General features: G+C 44.2%; 1 protein-coding gene across 1 annotated transcript in view; it reads left to right on the forward strand.

The window, feature by feature from the left end:
• Positions 1 to 1,354: 1,354 nt before the first annotated feature.
• Positions 1,355 to 22,198, forward strand: part of Tsc22d3 (TSC22 domain family member 3) — a 66,444-nt gene continuing 45,600 nt past the window's right edge. The window contains exons 1-2 of the mRNA XM_042690030.1: positions 1,355 to 1,500; positions 1,793 to 2,212. Of these exons, the coding sequence (XP_042545964.1) occupies positions 1,899 to 2,212 (314 nt within the window). The 5' untranslated portion in view covers positions 1,355 to 1,500; positions 1,793 to 1,898. The remainder of the gene's footprint in view (positions 1,501 to 1,792; positions 2,213 to 22,198) is intronic.

Here is a 22,198-nt window from a genome sequence, read left to right on the forward strand (position 1 = left end):
AACGTTCAAATATCATGCGTTCCCATTCAAAATACCTACGTTTTAAAACACTGTTTTAAAACACGTTTTAAAAATCTGTCATTTGTCCACTCTGCAACTCTTCCTCCCCCACCATAACCTCTCAGGTTGGGATATAACTTAGGGCACTAGACAGCTCCCCCAACATGTCTGCCACTTCACTTCCCTTTTAACCCCGCATTTTGTCACGCAAGTCCCTCCCCTACGCGGAGGGTCTCTCGAGCAGGTACTCGTTTTCTGCTGTTGCTTAGGCGGGAACAGACACTCCACAACTGTTTTCTCTAGGAAGGGTAAGGAGGCCTGACATCACCTGAAGTTATCAGAAAAAAGGGAGCAGAGCAAGTTTAGAAAAACAGAAGATAAATCAAGTAGAAGAGTGGGAATACTGCCCGGTAGAAGTAAGAGGAAAATAAATGAGCAGAGTGAAGGGAGACGAACAAGGGAGGGGGGTTTAGGGGTGAAAAGGAATAATTAAGTCAAGGAAAGGTGAAGAAAAGAAATTAATAAAGGGGGAGGAGGATATGAGGGGGGAATTAGAGGGGATGTGCAAAGTACGTTTTTTTTTTTAATTTAAGGAAAACATGGGGGGGGGAGGGGAGGACAGAAAAATGACGGAAATTGTGGCCAAGTGAGAGAAAGGGGAGAGAAAGACGGAGCGGGTGAGACCGAGAAGGGGGTGAACTGAGGACGCGGAGGGACACTGTGGGTTCAGGAAAGTGAAGAGCGAACAAGTGGTGGTGGTGGTGGTGAGAACAGCTTTGCTCTGGAAGGGAGGAGACGGGGGTAGACGTGGAGCGTGCTTCTGGGACTTTTGAGTAAGACGATTCTTGGGAACTTCTGACGTAAAACTCGATACCCTCCGACTGCTTTTTGTCGACACCGCCTGAGAAACGAGGCGCGCCCCCCTCCCCGGCGGTGGGGCTGTACGTTCCTCCTGCAGGGGGCTGCTTGGCAGTGGGACTAGCACCATTTGCCCGGCAGCGGAGATTCAAACACACTGGGCCGGGCGCCCTAGGGAGGCGCGGTGCTGCCGCCAGACTATCCGCACATTTGTGGCGGAAGATGCGCTGTGGGCACTGGGGCGCCGACCGCAGGAGTCTCCGGAGAGGCTTGGTAGGAGCTGGGCGGCGAGGGTGCACGAGACTGTGCGGGCGTTGGGTGCCAGCGGGCAGGAGGCGGGCGGGGCGGGGCGAAGACCTGGTCCGCGGCCGCCCGAGAAGCGGCGGAGGGCTGGCCTTCACCGGCCCCCGGGAGTCATTTACATGCTGTCATAGCGGAGAGCAGACTCCTGGGCAAGGCGGGCCACTCTCACGCCCCCTATTCGCTCCACTCTCTCAGATCCAGTCACCTCACTGCTGGCGGAGCCCTAGGGAGCCCTTAACGCCTGCAATCAGGGAGTGAGGGAGGAAGCCAAGGAGGGAGGGAGCAAAGGCTCGCCCGTTTCTCCGTCTGCCCTGCTGCCTGCCCTTCCTGCCGCCACAGGTCCGCCTGGAGCTTTCCCCACACTTGAGAAACTTGGGATTGAACTAGGGCTGCGGGTGGCACCTCGTGTTGGGGGGCGAGGGGGAGAGAAGGCCTCAGTCACAAGAGAAGAGGGAGGAGGAGGAGGAGGAGGACGAGGGCGAGGAGGAGGAGGAGGAAGTGAGCCCGAAGGATCCGCTCAGAGCTGTTTGTCCAGCTGTTTCTATTCGCACCCTGAGCTGTGCAACCAGAAGGGGGCCGAGCCGAGGGGTGGCTGGCTTTAGGCGCTAATTTCCAACTCTTCTTCGTCCAGCTTGTCTTTTCTAGGCACCCTGGAGTCCGGTGAGGACAGCCCGGCAGGCGCGCACCTGCCAACCACCCCTGAACACGCAGACCAGGGGGCCCCCAAGACTGAAAAGATGGCTCAGTCTAAAGTCGACTGCCGCTCACCTGTCGGCCTCGACTGCTGCAACTGCTGTCTGGACCTGGCCCACCGAAGTGGGCTCCAGGGAGACAGCAGTGGGAACAACAACTCCAGCCCCACCGTGAGCAACTTTCGGCAGCTGCAGGAGAAGCTGGTCTTTGAGAATCTCAACACGGACAAGCTCAACAACATAATGCGGCAGGATTCGCTGGAGCCTGTGCTGCGGGACCCCTGCTACCTAATCAATGAGGGCATCTGCAATCGCAACATCGACCAGACCATGCTCTCCATCCTGCTCTTCTTCCACAGGTGGGTGGCTGCACACACGGGGTGGATGGGAGACTTCTCTGCTCACACTAGCCTCGGCTGGATCCCCACCTCTGCTAAAAAGGGGCAGCCAGGAAGTTCACGAGGGGGCACTGGGAAGGTCTGGCTCACAAGCTGCCATGACTGGAACTTGAGGCCAGCTGGAGTGCTGCAGAGCTCAGGGGAGGCCTGGCAGGTGCAAACCTATTTTGAAGAGTGCCTGCAAAGTCTTCAAGGGAACACGAGGACGCAGAGGGTGGACAGACTTAACTATGGGTTTGAAGGACATGGACAGTATCCCCTTCTCAAATGCATACATTTCCACAGCCTTTAAGGAGATTCTGTTATGAGGACTTCTATGAATCCCAGACCCTGCCCCCTCCCCCCACAAGCCTCTTTCTAAATGTGCAAACTCCAATTGAAAGTGTAAAAGCTTTGAAATTACGGAGTAGCTATAACTGGCCGTGAAGACAAACAAAATGTCAAGATAAAGTAGGCTGCTTGCAGGAGGAGGAGGAGGGTTGTGAAAAGGGGAAAATGTCACAGACTGGTGAGAATTTCAGACACTACTTACTTTTTTTTTGGTCGTGGGGCTTGAACTCTGGACCTGGGCACTTCGTTGACCTCTTCAGCTCAAGGCTAGCACTCTACCACTTGAGCCACAGCACCACTTCTGGTTTTCAGGTGGTTAATTGGAGATAAGAGTCAAGGACTTTCCTGCCCATGCTTTGAACAGTGATTCTCAGATCTCAGCCTCCTGAGTAGCTACGATTACAGGCGTGAGCCATCTGCGTCAAGCTTACGATTTTTGTTTGTTTGTTTGTTTTGTTGATCATGAGGTTTGAATTCTGGGCCTGGCGCTGTCCCTGATATCTTTAGCTCAAGGCAAGTTCTCTACCACTTGAGCCACAGCACCACTTCCAGTTTTCTGGACAGATACCACATTCTTTATAGATGACAGTCTTTGAATCATTGTAGGTAAAAAGCAGCCCCAGAGAGCATCTTAGGACACATCTCCCAAGTGCCTAAAGAACATTGTGTGACAGGAGTATGGGGAGTAGATAAATCCCTGCTAATGCAGGCATGTGTTTGTATGCAAATCCAACTTTCTAGAAGGCCTGCTGGGGAGGTAAGAAAGTGAGAGTGGAGGGGCTGGAAAGGTGGCTCAGTGGTAGAATGCCTGCCTTGCATGCCTGAGGCCCTGGGTTTGATTCCTCAGCACCACATAAGCAAAAAGAAAAAATCAGAAGTGGCGCTGTGGCTCAAGTGGTAGAGCGCTAACCTTGAGCTGAAGAGTTCAGGCCCCACGACCGGACCGCCCCCAAAAATAAATTAATTTTAAAAAAAAGTGAGAGTGGAGGGGGAAAAAACACAATGGGAATGCCCAAGGACGGTTGCTGTCCTCCAGCCTGAGCCACTCTAGTGTGAACAGTTTACAAGAATCGAGGCATCATAGGTTTGGTGTGTTTGTGTGTGTACATATGTACACAAGGGTGGATTTACTCTTGCTCAATGGCATAGGTTATGTAAGTAAGACATCCCTGCTGTGCTTCTGGAGGCCTAGGTGGTAGGAAAAGTATGGCTTTACTTTTTTCTAAGTCACCTGAACTTTGTGGTCTTTCTAAGCCTTCTTCTAGCTCAAATTCTAGGTCATGAGCAAGTGGTTAGTCCAAAGTGATAAGATATTCTGAAGTACTTGTAAAATAGTTGTAAATTAGCTGGTGGCTATGGGACTCTAATAGGAAAATTTTTAAACAGTACAAAAATGAAGGCGCCTGCCCTCACTACCTGCTAAGATAAGGTCTGCCTTCCTTCTCTCTACATCATCACCTCCCCCTCACTCCAGTGGTTCCAGGCAGAGACAAGCAAGGTTGCAGACTTCATTAATGTCCTTATAACAAGTTGTATTTTTTCAGTCATTTTCAATACCATTGAAGTGCTTTCCAATCTATTACTCTACTTTAGTTGTCAAATTATTATCTAAAATAAACTAGGCCGTGGACAGAACAGGTTTCGAGAGATCTACATTTCGAGTAAAAGATTACTACAAGTGCATTCAGCCCACAGATGCTGAAACCCCGCAGAGCAAAATTTGTAACAGGTTCCTAACGATCTGGAAACTTGCTGGGCTCTGTTGGGAGCTGAGCAGGAAGAAACCTGGAACTGTAGCGTTTGCGTCCAACTGGGAGAGAAACTACCCTACCATGGTTTTGGTGTAATTTTTCTTTTAGGTTTTCTTCCTACTTCTGAAACTAGGAAGATCAAGCCTTAGTGAGTTAGGTATAAGGCTATGAGCTGGTGATGTAAGTATTCACTTGTGCCACACCTCAGGAGCATCCTGCCTGTTTGAGTTTCTTGAATGGGAAGACTTCCTTTTTCATCCACTCCACTGATAGAGGTTTGTTGATGCTCAGTTTGGGGCAAAGCCTGGAACTGCTGCATTGTATGTGTAGGGAGGATGTTGAGGCACTGGTAGAGGGAGGGGGTACACTGTTGGACATCCTGCCTCCTGGGATGAGAGCAATCTCTTGTCCTAAACTGTTCCTGTGAAGCAAGCAGGTATGCTGCCCAGATTCCCTGGGGCTAAGGAGACAGTGGCAAGGTCCTACAGGGTAATAAACTTATAGTTCTAGTGGGATAAATAATTCCCTTACTTTCCTTGACAACTGGGATTGGAGATTCTGAATTCAGTTTTAGCTTTACACAGAATGACATGCTCCTTAGCAAACTAGGAAACAATTACTTCTGGTCAAGGGGCTTCTTCAGGGTCTGGGATGAACAGTCTTCTAAGTGAACTTTGTTTTCCATTGCTTCATTTAATTTCCTGGGTTTCTATCTTCATACTTCAGCCATCATTTTTATTCCTAGTTCATTTCATGAGTAGAATTTTCAGATTCCTGTTTGGGAGTCTTTTTTCCTTTGTTGACTTTCAAGGCTGCCTCGAGAATCTATCCTACCCATCCCTCCTCCTGTCCCCCATCCTCCCTACTGTGAGGGCTCCCGTATTTTTGGAAGAGGGCAGGGCACATTCTTGATTTATATCGAGTTTGTCTACTTTGACCTCTCCCTGGCTTCCAGCTTAGCTCTCTGTTTCCTTGGAGCGCAAGAGTATAAGCAGTTTGAGGGTAGAACTGTGTGTTCACTTGCTTGGTTTCCCTTGGCTTTTTAGAAAATCACTATTCCATAAAGTTTTTTTTCTTTTGCTATGATGTTGTAGTGGTCCCATGTAAAGATTTTTACAACTTTAATCTTATCCTGGAAAATCTTTATTAAAGTTTAAATGTGTTTTTTTTAAATTTTTCAGTTTTAAGTATATGTAGTTCTATTGGACAGTGCTATGTACACATGGGAATCAGTGGTGATGGGCATGCAGCCTGCTTATATGTACAGGCTGCCTCTAAACTATTATGGGGACAAGTGTATTTTATTTATTTTGTGCAGGTTCTGGGACTTGAACTCAGGGCCAGGGTGTTGTCCCTGAGCTTTTCTTCTCACTCTGCCACTTGAGCCACACCTCTAGTTCTGGCCTTTTGCTGATTAATTGGAGATAAGAGTCTCATGGATTTTTCCTGCCTGGGCTGGCTTGAAACGTCATCACAGTAGCTAAGCATGGGCACCTGGCTTTTTTTTTTTTTTTTTGAGAAAGAGTTTTATTATCTTGGCACAATAGTAAAATTATACAATTAGCATATTTCACACCACCATGACACATCATCTGCAAAAGGTAATTTTATCAATTTTTTTAAAACCTAAAAGTGGTTTTATATCTTAAAAGAGATTTTTGGAGTGGAGACATATGTAATTCACTCAATTAGTTATATTTTCTGAGAGATGGATTTTAAACACCCTCCCTTCAATTTTATGTTATATAACAGCTATAGGTTAATAGCTAATATTTATTGAACATTTATAATGATACTAAACATTATATTTGCATATTTTCATTTAGTATTTACACAAACCAATGAAATGGATACTATCATCACCATTTTTCATTTTATAAAGAAAGAAATTGGGGCTTGGAAAAAATAAGTAAATTCTTAGTTCTCACAGTGAAAGATCAGAGATTATGGATTCTCGGGTATATTGAATATTTGTAAAGAAAAAATTGTTAACACTAAAGAACTATAACAATAAGGAAATTATTAGAAAATGAGAGAGGAAAATGTGAGCCTAAAACCTTTCTAAATGTCCTTATTAGGTAGGGAGACCAACCATCCTGGTCTTGTGACACAGGACTTTCAGTGATCAAATTGGGATGGTCCTAGGAAAACTGGGGTGGTCACCCTCTTATTAGTGGATCCTCCTTTGTACTTTCAATTTGCTTCTAATACTGGAATATTTAGATGGGAGATAGAATGTGCTGGACAGGCAGCTGAAGTTTCCAATTCAAGTGTAAAATGCTTAAACTTGTTAAACTGAAATCAGAAGCCATTTAATACTCTGTAGCAAGTGGAGGAGATAGCAGCTTTGGCAATATTCCAGTCTTGTGAGTGTGGCTGTCATAATCTCAAATTTATGTATTTCTAAGATTGTCCCCAAATATTTTTTCTTATTTTCTTCCTTTTTCTTTATTTTTTTTTCTTTTTTTAAACCAATTCCTTTTTTTTTTTTTTTTTTGCAGGGGGGAATGTTGGTAAGGGGCTTGAACACAGAGTCTTGACCTTGTGAAGCAGTCATGCTTCCACTTAAGTCATACCCCCCTAAATCTTTTTGTTTTAGCTATTTTTAAAATTAGATATGGAGTTTATGCTGGCCTGGACCACAGTTCTCCTAGTTATACTTTCTGCATAGCTGAGATGAGAGACATAAACCAGTATACCTATCTATTATTGGTTGAGATGGGGTTTTTGTGAACATTTTGCCCAGGCTGGCTTCAAACTTCAAGCCTTCCAAGCAGCTGAGATTACAGATTTGAGCCATTGCACCTGGTTTTATCTTTTAGGCTGGCACTCTATCATTTGAGCCATACCTCCACTTCTAGATTTTTTTCTGATTAATTGGAGATAATCTCATAGACTTTTCTGCCCACTCTAGCTTCAAAACACAATCCTTTGGTCTGAGCCACCTCCTGAGTAGCTAGAATTATAGGCATGAAATACAGGTGCCTAGTCCAAAAACATCTTCTTTGGTGCCGGTCCTGGGGCTTGAACTCAGGGCCTGGGTGCTATCCCTGACTCAAGGCTAATGCTGTACCATTTGAGCCACAGCTCCACTTCTAGTTTTTGAGGAGTTTATTGGAAATAGGAGCCTAACAGACTTTCCTGCCTGGGCTGCATTTGAGTGGAGATCCTGAGATCAGCCTCCTGAGTAGTTAGGATTACAGGAATGAGCCACTGGTGCCTGACGAGCTCAAAAACTTTTAAATCAACTCTATTGTACCTTTGGCCTCAACACATACCTTCCCAGTGGCCTGAAATACTCTGAATCTGAATTCCTTTCAGCTCCAAATTTCTTAGGACTCTACTTTTTGATTTATTTTATTTTATTATTGTAAAGATACTGTACAGAGGGGTTACAGTTACATGAGTAAGGTAATGAATATATATCCTATCAAGCATTGTTACCCTCTTCTTTGTTTTTCCCCTACTATCCCCTCCCTTCCTCCCTCCTTGACTCCTCCCTCCCACCCCCTCCAGGACTCTGCTCTTAAGCTTCTGATTGGCATCAACTAGTTCTCACATACAGGTGCTCAGTAAATAATAGCAAACAATTTTGATTGCTTTATGTGAGCTAATTCATTTAATATTGTATATCAAGCTGATATAAAGTAGCATAGGGAAAGGATATAAATTTAGAAATTGAGTCTTCAAAGAAAAAAATTATATGTTCTTCAACTGAGTTCTAGCACAAGTGTTGTCATAAAATTTATATTTATAAATTTGTAATTTGTGTTCTTGGATATTGAACCTACCTCTTCAGAGAAGAGATTGCTACTGCATGGAGAGATCCACGGGTAGCCTGTTAAATTCATACTATTTAGAATCTTAAACCCCTCTCTCATAGCACCAGTGGGAAGTGGATTACACTGTGAGAAAACTTGAATTAGAGATTGCAACCCTTTGTCAACTAATTTACCATTTTATTTCGAGGATGAAATTCTTTGCTGTAGAAATATTTTGAGTTTCTATAGTAAGCTTGTTATTCTTTGCCTTTGTGTGTTTTGCTTTGGTATCCAGCTTCAAAAATCCTTCCTTAGCCCAACATAATTTAAAATAACTATAGCCTCAGTGTCTAGAAGTCTTGACAAAAAATAAGCACTCTTAAATTAAGGGGTAGTTTCTGTTGAAAGCACAAATGCGTGTGCAAACAACATTCATGATTTGGATATCTCATGAGAACCTCAACATATAAGAAATGGTCATTTTGTTGAGGCACAGATGTAAATCACATATGCTAGGAGGCTAGCATATGGAAACCAGTCCACTACCAGATGATGTGAGCCTTGTGTCTTCCTAGTGCCTACTATGGGTATGTATATGTATGTTACATATTAAGATATGTATAAATATAGAATATGTATACAATATAGAAATAGTGGTCAAATGTATGTCATGTAAAGTTTAGCATTTTTTATACTGCTACTGGGACTTGCACTCTAGGCCTAGGTGTTGTCTCTGAGCTTTGTTGTTCAAGGCTAGCACTCTACCACTAGAACCATAGCTCCACTTCTAGCTTTTTTGGTAGTTAATTGGAGATGAGTCTCATGGACTTTCTTGCCTGGAATTGTTTTGAACCACAATCCTCAGATTTCAGCCTCTGAAGTAGCTAGGATTACAGGTGTGAGCCACCAGCCCCTGGCTAAGTTTATCATTTCAGTGCAATTCAGTGTCATTAGGTACATTCACAATAGGTTGTACGAACACTATTATTTTCTTAATTCTGTCATCATCCCCCAAAGAAACTGTATAATGATTAAACAATAACATCTTGTCTTCCTCTCCCCAGTCCCTAAAACTTTGTTTTATGGATTTGTCTATTCTAGATGTTGCATATAAGTAGAATCATTTAGTAAATAGCTTCTGTCACTCAGAATAATGTTTTTCATCTGTGTTTTATAGCATGTAACTGTGCTTTACTCTTTTATGACTGAATAATACTTCATTATGTGTAAACAATACAGTTTGGCTGTGTACTTGTGTCTCACAGCCTGCAATCCTAGCTATTCAGGAGGATGGGATCTGAGGATCTCAGTTCAAAGCCAGCCTAGGCAGGACTCTTATCTCCCAATTAACCACAAGAAAGACTGACGTGGATCTGTGTCTCAAATGGTAGAACGCCAACTTCCGAACAAAAAAAGCTGAGATAGCATCCAGACCCTAAGTATTAGCCTCAGTACACACACACACACACACACACACACACACACACACACACACACAGATTCACATTTTTTTTCTATCCATTCATCAGTATATATATGAATTGTTTCTACCTTTTATTCTTTTTTTGGCCCTTTGTAATGTCTTTTTAGAATTTTATTGTAAAGATACTGTACAGAGGGATTACAGTTACATAAGTAAGGTAATGAGTACATTTCTTGTTGAGCATCATTACCCACTCCTTTGTTTTTCTCCCACTATCCCTTCCCTTCCCCTCTACCTTCTATTCTGTGTGAAGGATGTTGATAAGAGAACTGATGTACAAATATCTGCTCCAGTCACTGTTTTCAAACCTTCTAAGTATATACTTGGGAGTGGCATTACCCAACCCTCTATTTTTCAAAATAATTTGTGGTAACACTCATGAAATGAAGACATATGTATTTCTTTAAGGAGAATGCTGCCCCCTTCAGCTGCTGGTGCTAATGTTAACAATGGCAAGAAATGTAAGAAATTTTACAAGTGATGGTGCCAGATGGGGATATATTATGCTTTTTTTCATGAGTTGAAGTCTAGCAAAAATTATAATGGTTATCTCACCAATGGCCAGAATCTAGTAGACATTTTTTTAAAAAGTTATTAACATAAATTAAAAGTTTCACGGGATGTTTACATATATGCATACAATTTACTTTGCTCACCCCTTCTATAGTACTCTTCTTTAACCCCCTCTATACTCTCCTCCCTTTTAACCAGTTTTAATTGGTTCCAATATGCTATTACACAGATACAATATACTTTGGTCCTGTTCATCCCCATTACCTTCTCTTTAATTCTGTTTACCCCCCGTTACCCTCTCCTTTCAATACTTTGCTTTGCTTTTTACTGGGGATTGCACCTGCTAGGCTTGCTTGCTCAGCTACCACTCTATCACTTGAGTCATGCTACTGTCCAGACTTATTGCTGGTTTATTGGACATGGAGTCTCTCCAACTTTTTGACCCTGGCTGACTTCACACTATAATCCTCCAGATCTCAGCCTCCTGAGAAGGTAGATTAAAAATGTGAGCTACCCTTATATATTTTTTTGAGTGAGTAAAATATGAACTATTGGTCATTCACTGCTTTGTGTGAATTTGTTTCTTAGACCTTCAGCCAAGGTAATACCTTAATAAGAGTAAGGATCTATAGAAAAAGGATATGAGAAGACTAGGTGTAGAGAAGAGGAGTGAGACAGGACCTACTCCCATAAAAGGCCCAGGTTGTGTGGGCTACTGCATGAACAGCATGAGAACTCAAAAGAGGTCTGCTTCCAAGCTTCAGCTCTTAAAGAAGGGAGATTAGAACAGAGCATAAATTTCATCTACTCCTTAGTTTAACCCTGAGTGGAACCATGTGAGCCCATACCTTAGAATACAACTACTTTCAGGGTGACCTTATTTTCCCTCATTGCCTGAAGAGAAGGTTAACACTCCTACTTATATTTGTACTTCTAGATAAACTGACAAGCTCCATTCCAGGTAGCATGTTGGCTTCTTTCCATACCTGGTCCTGAAGGCCAGGATTGTGGGTAAATGGGGTCTTTCAGCTCCCTGAATGATGGAGCCCATCATAGTACTTGCCCCTATCAACAGATTGGTTGGGAGGAATGAGGTCAGCCATGTCTGCACTGAGGGTCGCCATTGTACTGTTTGCTTGTCATGATTCTGCTCCTACTTGACCTTTCTCCTCTTACATAAGGCATCCCTCAGGATAACAGCAAAGCTCTAATCTGCCATGGCTAGCTGGGTTTACATAACAAATTGGTTGGTGTCGCGAAATAGCCTCTTGAGCCCTGGAGAAACTAAATATTGGGCTCATTTGGAGGGGCACTTGTTGTGCTCAGTGTACTCAAGGGAGAGCATCCCATGACCACAGGGGTCAGGAAGATGAATAGAATTTTCTCTTTTAGATGAAGAGAAAAATATGGCTTAGGACATATTGTACTGTCTTAATGCCTGCCATAATGGGACAAGGGTTAAGGACTAGCCTGTAATGCCCCAGCTTTGGCAGACAAGGTACTTCATGGAACTCTATTTGCTAATGGGAGCCCAGTGAGAACTAGAAGGCTAGATTCCAGTCTTGGCAACCTCAGTTTAATGAAGAGTCAACTCAGGAAAAATGGCTCCCGAAAGTTAGTGTCTTCCACACTGAAAAGTAGCTCATATTGGAGATGGAGTGGGGATAAAATAGGAACCAAGAGCAAAACTTTTCCACATGCTATCCAGAAAGAAGGGAATCTTACTTGCAGATAATGTGAGTTCAAACCTTCTAGATAGAAGTCACTACCCCAAAGTAGCTGTAGCTTTCTGGAGATAGTCTAATCAGTGTAAGATCTCAGCCAGAACAGGAGACTGAATGAGAAGCTTCCCATTGTGTAGATATATACTAGCTCAAGGAAAAGTGAATTGGAATCAGTCTTGGTCAGTGATGACCTAGGCACACTACTTGGGATCCATGCTTCTCAGAAAGGTCCAGCCTGAAATTAGGCCCCTGCATATAGATAGAGCATCTTATCCTTTCTCCAAGGAACAATTTACTCACAAAAATAGCCTTGCATTTTCAACTTACTCCCTTTTGTCTTCTCTTCAAGGGAGATGGAGAACAGGTGTTCACAGCTTAAGGGTCTGGCCAGGTTTCCCACTGCCCAAGCTCTGTGGGCCTTTGTTAGCTCCAGATATTCTTGAGGAAAAGGGGAGTGAGAAGTAAGAGGAAAGAAAGGAAGTGGATCCAGTGACTCCTTTTTGGCTTACCCTTTCACCACACCTAGACACCCCTTCTTCAGCACTGACATTCAGCCTCACTTTGCAGACAAGGCTGGGCCTAGGCCACCCCGAGGGCCCTGACTCACCTCTCATGTAGTACCTTATGTAACAGTGCCAGGTTACTGAGGCATCAAGCTTCTGCTTGCTCTGTGGCGGGCTTCCCTGGGGCAAGGCATTTGGAAGCTTGCTGAGGGTCTAAGTGGAGCTCATTTTTTTAAGGAAAAGCCTACTCTACCCTGTGTAAGGCAGTCTTCACTCAGGGTTAAGTGCCAGGCTTTAAAGGAATCCCCCTTGACCCTCATATTTAGCAGCAAAGAGGGAGTTGGAGTGGCATGAGTTTGGCTTTTTGAAGGGGACCCTGCTTTCACCTAACTATACTTGTAGGAGATGACCTAATATCTGAAGAGGCCCCCAGAGAAGGTCTTAGAAGTCACTCTTCCTTTTGTATCTATTGGCTTAAGAACTATTCTGGAGACCCCAGCATATCTGACATTAGGTGGAATGATGTGCAAGAAGTTGTAGGTGCTGTTTGAAGGAGATCTTTCAAGAGCCCATTTCCAGTGCTTTCTCCATGAAGCCTCTATGTTCTAGGCTGCCTTGAATTCACAATGCTTCTTAGTTATCTTCCAAACCTATTCAGAAAATTACATAACCATGTTGGTATAACTGAGGCCAAGCAAAGTCAAGATTTTAGGTCTCTATGACATTCTTCTCTATTTAATCTATCTACAACATACTAATTCCCCATCAACCTAATATTTCATGGGCTCAGAGTTTGTGACTAAGCCAATAACTTTTCCTCTCCTCCTTTCTTGCCTTTGCCCCAGCCTGTCCCACTGTGTTGCCACCAGGCAAGTGGCTTACAGAATGAGGGGGAGGTAGGGATATGGCTCTCTAGTCCATGAAAAAGAGGGGAAAAACAGGAAAACAAAGTTTATTTTCCTTAAAAGTGGCTTAGGAATTACTATCAGGCAGAGTTCATATCTAGAGTTCAGACTTCTGACAAATTCCCAGCAAAAGAGCTGGGCATCCCAAGGTCCCCAGCCACAACCAGAATAAATGAAAGTTGTAAGGCCTGAGAAGGTGCCGAATTTCCGTTTTAGGGGAACTCCTCCAAGGCTTCTAGCACCTCACTTCTGTCTGTTCCCTTTTCATACTTCGAACAAAAAGAAACACAGGAAAAGAAAAGAAGAAAAAAGGACAAAGAAAAAGCACTGCTCAGTGTTAAGGCAATTTAATCTGCCTGCCCAGGTGTATAGAGAAACGAGTGACGGTATTCAACCTTGTACTGAGTGAGCAAGCACTTCAATTAATCCATCATTTATTGACCAAGGGCCTGCTATTTATTGAACACACGACTGCAGATTTATTGAATTGCCTACCTCCCCTGCTAAGCATTGTAGAGGACACAGAGGACATCAGAGGCTAGGTCTTGGTTATGGGGAACTGAGGGTATAGCTGGGTTGAAGGGCACAGCTGCACCTGCAGCCTGTGGAAAACAAAGCACTGGGACGCCGCAGGTTTCAAAGCTGAGATGGAGCTTCTGCTCTGAGCAGGAGCAAAGCAGAAGGCCTTAAGCTTAGTAGAGTTAGGGCTGTGCCAAAGCAAACGAGGAAAGGAGTTTCTTTATGGCGGCGGCTTCCAGCAGAGCCTTAAAGAATGGGTTGGCTTTGGCAGGTGGGAAGCGGCTGGCTGGTTTCAAGGCTTTCTGATGGGGAAAGGGGAGGATAACTTGACCAGTCAGGCCAGCAGAGCTCCTGCTGAGAAGGATCTGGCCTGGGTGAGAACTCTTCATTCTTCCTCAGTTGGAACCAGACTCACCAAGCTTCAAGGGGGAAAAAAAACAAAAAGGCTCATTGTGCCCCTCTCCTTTATCACTCCTCTATCTCCTCTCTGCCCCTTGGTGCCCTCTTCTCTAGAACATGGATGCTCCCTGGATAAGTAGAGATCTCCAGGGCCTGGGAGCAGGGAAGTATCTCTCCCTTATGCCTGGTGCAAGCTCACTGGAACCAGGAGGGTTAGTCTTGGGGGAGCTGTGGATAGTGGGCACCAAAAGAGCTTGGTGATGTGGCTTCACATCTGTGGCTCTCTGGCCTCCGAATCCAAGGCTGCTTTGGATATGAGTAGAAGTAAGAGTAATGTCAAGGTGCTGCCATAAGAATGCAGGGCACTGGCAGCCCTATAGTGTCACTTTACCCTTGTTGGCTACTTGGTCAAGCCCTTCTTTCCCAGATGATCTCTTTATGAAGCTCTCAGGGGAGGGCTGAACGAAGTGGGAGGAAAGGAGAGAGCTGGGCTAGCAAAAGCAAGCAGCCTAAGCTAAGCTGGGGAAAAGGAAGGTGTTTCCTCCCTTTTAGTACTTTTCTCTCAATTAGTGGATTGGACACCTGTGCTTATGATCACTTCTTCCAATTTGTCTGGAGAATTTAAACTCAAGTTCATGAGCAGAAATTAGTCAATGAGAAATATTCATTGCACATCTCCCATGTGCCATGCTGGGACATGGAGGAAGCATCAAAAAGGCATGGTCTCAGCTGTTATGGAATAGTCAATGGACTGGGGAGACAGACATTAACCAAATAAATCACACTAATTAGTGTATAAATTATGAGCTAATTGACAAGAGGGTAAAAAGAATAGTCTCTGTCAGAGTATAACAAAGAAACTTCCTGAGGAAGAGATATCTAACCTAAGAAATGAATCTAGTGCTGAAATTCTAACCATCAGATCCTGGCCAGTGGAGACATTAACTGGGATTTCCATGAGCAGACGTTAGTAATTCAAGGGGGTTTCTTTGTCATTTTTACATATGTATATGTTGTAGTCCATTGACCTCAACCTCCTACATCTTCCCCCCCCCCCCCCCCGAACAGGTTTCATTGTTTTGGTTTCACACTAGAAAATAAAAGTAATTTGACCATATTTATCATCACTTATCCTCTGTTAGCCTTCTTCCCCTCTCTCTGCTCCCCAACAGCATGTTTCACTTTCCTGATATTCACTTTTTTCTTTGTATATTAAGTGTACAAAGAAGTTTCATCCTGGTAATTCACGAGCATATATTATAATTTAGTCAGACTAACCTCATCTAAGGCTCCCTCATTCTCCCTTATTGTTCAGCAGCTTTAAGTAAAATTTCCTTACACCATCTTTATACATAGATTCCATGGATTTTGAGATTATTTGTCCTCTGCCATTGTCCCCCCAACAGACAACTTTCTAGGAAATCCTTCAAGTAGGTAGTTCTCACACCCCTAGAAATACTTCTAGGCCACGAGTACCCTACAAATCCAAAGAGAGAGGACTAATAACATTTTGACAAGTGAAAGAGATAAGTTTGAAGTCTGTGGGGCAACTAGTATTTAATGTCATTCATTGTTAAAAATAGTCCATGACAATATGGAAATGTGCAAAGCCAGCGTTGAGGGACCAGTGATAAAGTGGGGATATAGCCTAAGGGGAGGAAAATTTATTTTTGTTTCTTTTTGTGAATTATTTACTGTGTAGAGAAAAAGAAGGTGTGGGCAGTCAAATGGAGATTTTTCGCCTTTGTTGACTTCCTACTGAGCTACGGATTTTCATTGTACTGAGCTTCAGGATGTAAGGCTTTCAGAGCCCAAGGTGGTAGTTCTCTGGGTTACAAAGGTCAGGCTGAAAACATCATGAATGCAGAAGGGAAGGGGAGATCGCAGCTCTAAAGAAGGGCAAATAAATTGAGTCCTTTGACTCCAAGGAGCTTTCTGTTGAGAGAATTGGCCCCACCAATGTGGCAAGGCTTGTGACACCTGAGCTCAACATGATCCAAAGCAATCAGATTGTGAAGGGTCAGGATTAGGGGAGCAGGCACCTGTTGGGTAAAGCTAAAAGATCCAAGATTATTGATCTAAAAGAAGTTTAAACACAGGCAGTGGAAGATAATAAAGTGAGAGAAGAGAGTTTGACTTTCAAATGTAACAGAAATCATAAGTTGTATATATTGGCACATACTTGCAATCCCAGCTACTTGGGAGGCAGGTATCAAGAGAATCATGATTAGAAATCATCCTGGGCAAAAATTTAGAACACAATCTCAATAAATAAGCTGAATGTGGGGGGTTAATGCTTGTAATCCTAACTACCTGGGTGAGATTGGTAGGAGGATCGAGGTCCAAATTGGTCTGGCCAAAGGCCTAAGATCCTAAGGCTGGACGTGTGGCTCAAGTAGAGTACAAGCCTAGCAAGTGCCACAACTAGAATTGAAACCCCAGTAAAACACACACACACACACACACACACAGTGACTAGTTGTTTCCCAGCCATACTAGGAACAGAACAAGAGGAAACACTGTAGCATGAAGAATTGAGATTAGATAACAGAAAGAACTTCCTGACTACAAGCTTTCAGAGAAAGTAGATCCAATTACCAAGGGATATTATAAGTAATTTTAAAATACAGCAAAGGCATGGTGGTAGTAACAACAAAAAACTGCATAAAAGAGTGAAGAGTGTTGGCTTTATAAGGACCAGGGACAGAAGGGGACAGGCAGTTAAGGAAAGCAAAGGAGGTCAGGGAAAAGTACTTACAAGGAAAAGGAAAGTACATGTATGAAAGATGAAAGTATTTCATAAAAATACTTTCATGTCAGTGAAATTTCCACTGGAAGCAAGTTATTAAACTAGCATGCACCTTCATGTGACTCAGTTGTAAGGAAGAATGGACGGATTTGCCAGTTCCTAGAGGCATCTTTCTGTCTCCTCAACTCTTGGCTCAATTAGCCTCAATTGGGCACTCGAGCCTACGTGCTGTCATAGTTTTGGGGAGCATACCTATGCTGGGGCCAGTGATAGAAAAGTGCCTGTCCATCCCAGGTGCTTCTGGTGACAATGATTGTCCTTCACACATACACAACAAAGCTTAGACAGGGGGGTTGCAAACAAAAACTGTGTAAGATCTCTGCTAGAGGAAATTGAATTTAGCCATGCAGGACTGATCTCAAATAATAATTACCAAATAATTACAAAAGTGCAAGAATCTAGGGGAACACAGGCTAAGGGAGCTTTACTCAGGATTTAAAACCCCCAAAAAGAAAATGCACCTTGTTAAGACTTTGGGCACTGCCTGTGGCCACTTGAGGTAAAGCTTGCCCAAACTCAGTAGCAAGAAAAGGTAAAATGAGCCTGGCACTTGTGGCTCATGCCTGTAGTCCTAGCTACTCGGGACCGAGGTCTGAGGTCTGTGGTTTGAAGTTGGCCTAAGCAGGAAAGTCAGAGAGACTCCATCTCCTTAACCAGAAAAAACTGTGGCTCAAGTGGTAGAGTGCTAGCTGTAAGTAAGAAAGCCAAGCTGGAACTTGAGGCCCCTGACTTCAAGCCCTGATACTGGTATTAAAAATAAAAGGGCAGCTGGGTGCCCTTTTGTTGACTTCCTACTGAGCTATGGATTTTCATTGTGGCTCACACTTGTACTCCTAGCTACTCAGGAGGCTGGGATCACAGTTCAAAGCCAGGCTGGGCAAGAATGTCCATGAGACTCTTGTCTCCAATTAACTACCAGAAAACAGAAGTGGTGCTGTGGCCCAAGTGGTAGAGTGCTAGCCTTGAGCTAAAGAGTTGAGGGACAGCGCCCAGGCCTAAGAGTTCAAAACCCACGACTGACAAAAATAAATAAAAATAAAAAGTAAAAGTGCAAAAGGAACCCACTTGTCACTAATGTTACTGTCCTCAGATGTGAATGCTGAACCCACTGTTCACTGAAGCTCTGTCAGAATAGTATCAAATCTCCAATGCCAAGATCAGGCAGCCTTGAATTAAGCAATGGATTCTCTGTAGGTCCTAATGGTCTTTTAGTTAAAAATCTGGATCTGGAAGGCTTTGAAGAGCTCATCACCTGCCAGAGGAATAGGATGGAGATCAATGGAAAAAAAATAGAGAAATTATACTCTAAAATTTACACTTGAAAAATGCCGCTCTCCCCAAAATGGCCGTATTTTCAGAGTGCTGTGTCTCCAGTCTCTTTAAATGTGGGAAATGTTGGTAAGATCTATTTTTATCTACAGGCTATGTGTTTCCAATGCTGTGGATCAGGGGGCTGATCCTAGGGATCTAGGACTCTAGAGAGGAAAGGTCTCACTTTGTTTTCCTGTATCCCTCTCTCAGAGAGGTAAAGGCTCTTAGCCATTGTGGGAAGCTGGGGTGAGGGCCATCAAACAATTCAAAGGCACTCACTACTGTGTGGCCATGAAGCTCAGGGGCTTCAAATCTGATGAATAGTCACTGATAGACTGTGACCTTGCCCAGTGACAAACTCTCTGGGCCTCAGTTTCTTCATCTAGAAATTGATGGCAATGTGGTTGGTGAAGTGAGAGCAGGCTCCTAGAAATCATGCAGTATATCTATGTTATCATTACGTAGGTCATATGTGGTACTAGAACAAAATCTTAACCTGTCTTGCCTTTTTTCTCTTTGAGTCCTCTCAATGACCCTCCCATTCTGCTGTCAGTTGCATATCCTCTTCCACCCAGAGCCAGCCCTTGAAACCCAATCTGGTAAGCTTTCTCCCAGACAAGACTTACTCATATTCATTCATATTCTCTCTCTCTGTCTCTCTGTCTCTGTCTCTCTCTGTCTCTCTCTGTGTCTCTGTCTATCTGTCTGTCTGTCTGTCTGTCTGTCTGTCTCTCTCTTTACTTCTCTCCCCTCCTCTCATCAGTACTGGGGCTTGAACTCAGAGCATCTCACACTGGCTTTTTAATTTGCGGTTGATGCTCTACCACCTGAGTCGTACTTCATTCAGTTCAGACTCTTTGCTGGTTAATTGGAGGTAAAAGCCTCTCTGATTCATCTGCCTAAGCTGGTTTCAAACCATGAATCTCACATTTCAGACTTCTGAGAAGCTAGGATTAGAGGTGTGAGCCACTATTACCAGGCCATAATTTTTATTTTTATGGGTCATGCTAGGGTTTGAACTCAGAGCCTCCTACTTACTAGGTTGGTACAGTACCACGGAACCATGCCTCTAGCTCTAAGTTTTTCATTCACATTTAGGTATAAATGACAGGGGATACTTCTGTTTGCCCTCCTGCTGGGGTCAGGGAAGACCGCAAGAGCGTTGATTTTTTTTTTTTTACTAGAGATCAAAACTGCCTACACACAGGGGTTCATTGCTGGCAAATGTGAAGGAGTTTAGAGGGCAGTGGAGCTAGGGGTGGCCACGTTGAGACCTGAACTTCTCTCTTCCCAAGATTGGCCAATGTCACCTTTTCCTTCCATGTGCACCTTGGCCAGAAACACAGAGGCTCAGAACTGGTAGTAGCTTTCTCAGTCATCTGATCTGCAAGGAAACTGAGGCCCAAAGTGAGATGGAGATCCGCTCCAAACAGAACAGCCAATTAGTGAGTGGTTGGATAGAGGAACCATTATCTCCTGATTCTCTGATCCAATGGTCTTCTGATTTCAGGCCTCTAGCTGGCTATGTACATCCCATCCCAGTAGGTACACAAGATCTCCATGCCAGGAGACCAGCTTCAAGCCTATTTGATGCCAAAATGGTGTTTTTTAAAATTTGATTTTATTTAATGGAATTGACCAGTGGTTTGGGTGTTATGGAGCGCTGGCCTTGGAATCCCTGCTTCTGCTCAGGCTGGGGCTGCATGCCACAGCCACAGTCATGCAAAGGGGACAGAAAGGCCTGCTGTTCGGGTTGGAAAAGAAATCAGTTGCTGAAACATTGGTCTTTTTGAAAGTTCCAACCACAGGGGCTGGCTGGCAGAGCCACCGTCTGGGCTCCCTGGGAGGATCCGGCCCTCCCCTTCAGTCTGAGTTAGTTTAGGAAACTGGCCCTGGCCTCCCTTAGCCGGCAGCAGAAGATCTTGAGGGCAGTTCTTGCCCCCAGGAGCTTTATCCTTCCCTGGGAGGCTGGGACCCCCCAAGGCATTCAGGGCGGGGGAACTTCCTCCGCCTCCACAGCAGAGCCAGCCCAGGCTGGCCCCAAGGCCCCCTGAGCACTTTTTCTTTGGAGCCTGCTAAAAACTTTCCAAATGCTCCCGCCCTAACCCAGCAGTTACTGCGGGACAGCGACAGATACACAGAATCTCTTCCCAGTGTGAGCGAGGAAGGGAAGAAACCAACATCAGTCAAGCAGTCAAGGTTTCCCTGTGCAGTGGTGAGATGAATGTGCCCCAGTTTATGGAGGAGCCCCAACTCGAGGAAGAACCAGAGCTGGTGGTGGTGGAGGAGGAGGAGGAGGAGGAGGAAGTGGAGGAGGAGGAGGAGGTGGTGGAGGAGGTGCAGTCCCTGGATGACTTCCATCTTGAGATGGTAGAGAGTGAGTCAGATTTGGATCCAGAAGATGTGGGTTCAAATACAGACTTTGCCACCAGTCTGATGCTTGAACTTGAGTAAGTAACTTCCTGCCCTTTTGTGGGCTGCTTTCCCTCCTTACAAAATGGGGGTGGGGAGATGAGCTAGCCTCTTCCAATGTGAGATATGCCTCTAAAATCTCTGTGTGGAGGAACCTTACATGGAAAGTCAGAATGACTGTATAGGGGCAGAGGTAGTTGGCATGAACAAAACAAGAGCAAAAGGTGCTAACTATGTAAGTCATGACCCCAAAAAGGGGTCTAGGCTGAAATGCATATTGACTTTGGTTATCAAAACTCAAGGATGATAATAAGCTTAGAGTGCGTTAGTTAGTAACAAGACCTGGAGTGTTAAACCAGTATCCACTGGCTCATAGCTGTAATACTAGCTGCTCAGGTGGTTGAGATCTGAGAATCATGGTTCAAAGCCAGTCTGGGCAGGAAAGTCTGTGAGACTTATCTCTAACTAACTACCAAAAAACTGGAAGTGGAGCTGTCCTGCAAAGTGGAAGAGCACTACCACTTAAGCAAAAAGCTCAGGGGCAGCACCCAGGCCCTTAGTTGAAGCCCTTTGACCAACAACATAAAAGAAAGAAAAGAAAAAGGGAAGGAAGTTTGGTGTAGGGGAGAAAAGATCAGAGCAGAAATGTATTGGGGGCAACCAGGACAAGGTAGTAAGAGGGTGGAGCATATGCTAATAACATTTTTCTAAAAGTAACTCTTAGGGAGGAAAGAAGGGAGAGCTTTGGAAGAACAGGAAAGAGGAGAAATAATACTACCACCCTCACCAAATCAAGGAGTACCCTTGAAACAAGGTCATAAATGCATCAACATTTACCTTTTTGTTTTGTTGGTAGTGTGGTTTGAATTTGGGGCTTGGCCATGGTCTCTGAGCTCTTTTAGCTCGAGACTCAGTCTGCCACTCGAGCCACTCTGCAACTTCCATTTGTTTTGAGTAGTTAATGGAGATGAGTCCAGTGGGGACTTTCCTGCCCTGACTTGACTTCAAACCAAGATCCTCAGATCTCAGCCTCCTGGGTAGCTAGGATTATAGGCATGAGCTACTGGCACAAGGCAACATGAATCTTTTTAAAGTTCATAGGCCATTTATTAACTGGCTTAGTTTTCTTTACCAGAGGGTTCCCAAGCTGTGCTCCACTAACCAGTGTCTCCCATGTGGGTGGTACATATTAGAAGGTTCAAAAAGCTAGGGGGCCAGAGCTCCCAGCTTTTCCCGGAGCATTTTCTCTCCTATAAGGACATTGCATTTGTATACCCAGGGAGGTTTTAGATTAGATTAGTGGCATAGTGAAGGAATAAAATGTGACCAGAGTTGAATGACATCAAAGTAAGTTGAAAGCACTGATGGACCTTAAACTCCCAACCAAACAACAGTCTTCTAGCTGGATGCCAGGGGCTTATGCCTATATTCCAAGCTACTTGGGAAACTGGGATTGTTGAAATCACAGTTCTAGGCCAGCCTAGACAAAAATTCTTGAGGATCCCCCCCATACATAGAAGAACTAGA

Source organism: Dipodomys spectabilis, unplaced genomic scaffold (genome assembly GCF_019054845.1).
Source record: "Dipodomys spectabilis isolate Male_0828 unplaced genomic scaffold, ASM1905484v1 ptg000132l, whole genome shotgun sequence".
Classification (NCBI taxonomy): Eukaryota; Metazoa; Chordata; class Mammalia; order Rodentia; family Heteromyidae; genus Dipodomys; species Dipodomys spectabilis.